The sequence below is a fragment of the Aplysia californica genome, unplaced genomic scaffold (assembly GCF_000002075.1).
Source record: "Aplysia californica isolate F4 #8 unplaced genomic scaffold, AplCal3.0 scaffold01988, whole genome shotgun sequence".
Lineage (NCBI taxonomy): Eukaryota > Metazoa > Mollusca > Gastropoda > Aplysiida > Aplysiidae > Aplysia > Aplysia californica.
The window spans coordinates 14,152-15,759 of record NW_004799258.1 but is presented as its reverse complement, the minus strand read 5'-3'; the positions used below and the strand labels follow the sequence as shown (position 1 = coordinate 15,759).

The 1,608-nt window shown below is 43.0% G+C and overlaps 1 protein-coding gene across 1 annotated transcript in view; it reads right to left on the bottom strand.

The window, feature by feature from the left end:
• LOC101850136 (AF4/FMR2 family member lilli) overlaps positions 1-1,608 on the bottom strand; it is a gene marked incomplete at both ends in the record, with an annotated part of 8,599 nt that continues 6,991 nt past the window's right edge. The window contains 1 exon segment of the mRNA XM_013091066.1: positions 1-153. Within this exon segment, the coding sequence (XP_012946520.1) occupies positions 1-153 (153 nt within the window).

Genomic DNA, 1,608 nt, shown 5'->3' with positions numbered 1-1,608 from the left:
GACGGTGCCAGTCACTGGAGGCGCGGCTGCTGCGGTTGCTACGCACGCGACGGGGTCACGGAGGTCATGGTTCACGTGACCTGCGGTGAGCAGTTCCGGTGGAGGGGGCGGGGGAGGTAGCTCATCCAGATCGTCGGGTGGCGGAGGAGGAGGGGGAAGTGTTGTGTCCCCTTGTTCTGAAACGTTGGAAGAAGAACGAACTATGAACTAAAGAAATACATTTGGCGCTCATATGACCTTATGCAGTTGCGTGCGCCGTAAAACCTCTACTAAATATATAAATAAATACATGAACAATATAATATAGATGAAAATTACATTTTACTGTCTGTCTTTGATCCTTCCCCACTACCTCTCCTTCCCTCCTCTCTCACTCTATTTCTTTCTTTCAATCTCAACCTCTCTCTCTCTCTCTGCTCTCTGCTTTCATTCTCTCCCCCCTCTCTCCCCCCCTCTCTCCCCTCCTCTCTCTCTCTTTCTCGCTCTCTCTTCCTTTGTTTATCTCCCGCTGTTTTGCAAAATGTGCTATAGTGAGGTAAAAAATTCGTGGCGCGACTTACTGTCAAATATCTTTTCAACTATCGAACATAAACTCTCCAGCTTTTGTACAGTGACTAGTACCAATTTGTCTTAACAGATCAATATTTTTGTAAAGACCTGTTAGCTCTTTTTAGAAAATTCATTAATTAATACAAATAAAAAATCCAAGTAGGTGGTTTCTACTGATTTTAAAAAGATTTACAGCTGGGACGATATCGCTTTTAAAAGCAAGTCCGTCATTTTTTCCCCTAATACTAATACTAATAGTGGTATTATCTTTATTGGACGCATGCTTAGAGAACTTTTAGTGCAATAAAGTGTTCACTATCAAATTAATTTCTTGTAAATAGTTTTGCCACTAAAAGTGTCATTGATGAGCTGTGACGTAACCCATATGTGTATACAAAATGTGTGTGAGGAGCGGGAAGTGCTGTGAACAATTATATTTTCCGCGTGAAGGAGGTTTCTGGTATTTTATATTTATGAAGAAACGTTTAAAAAAAAAATCTAGCCTCAATTGTTGTGGAAAAAAATGATTAAGTTAAGATACAAACTGCTGTGCAAAGTATGGGTACCGTTGATTCACCCGTTATAAAGATATTTGAGAATAAGTTGCGCCACGAATTTTTGACTGCACTATAGGTGGGTCTAATAGAAGATGCATACTTAACAAATCCATACAAATACAATCCATAATTTTCAAAGACATCACGCCTACCCCCCCCCCCTTTCCCCTTTTATTCCCGAGCTGCCCCTCCTTCATCCTCTAACACGTCGCTTCTGCCCCATACAAACAACCCATTCCTTCCCCTCTCCTGTTGAACAATCTAGCTTTCAACTTCATTCCACAGAATTCTACACTTAAGTGTAGAATTCTGTGCTTCATTCCCAATCTGGACCATCACCTTCCCTCCCCCTCTCCACGTTGCCTCCCAACCTCCCCTGCCCCCACCCCACCCCCCATCAGAGGCTATTCTTTTCTTCATCCGACCCTCCCCTCCTTTCACTCCCAACCCAAAAGCCACAATGAGAGAAAACGGTGTGTGTTCGTCTCTCTCTCTCTCTCTC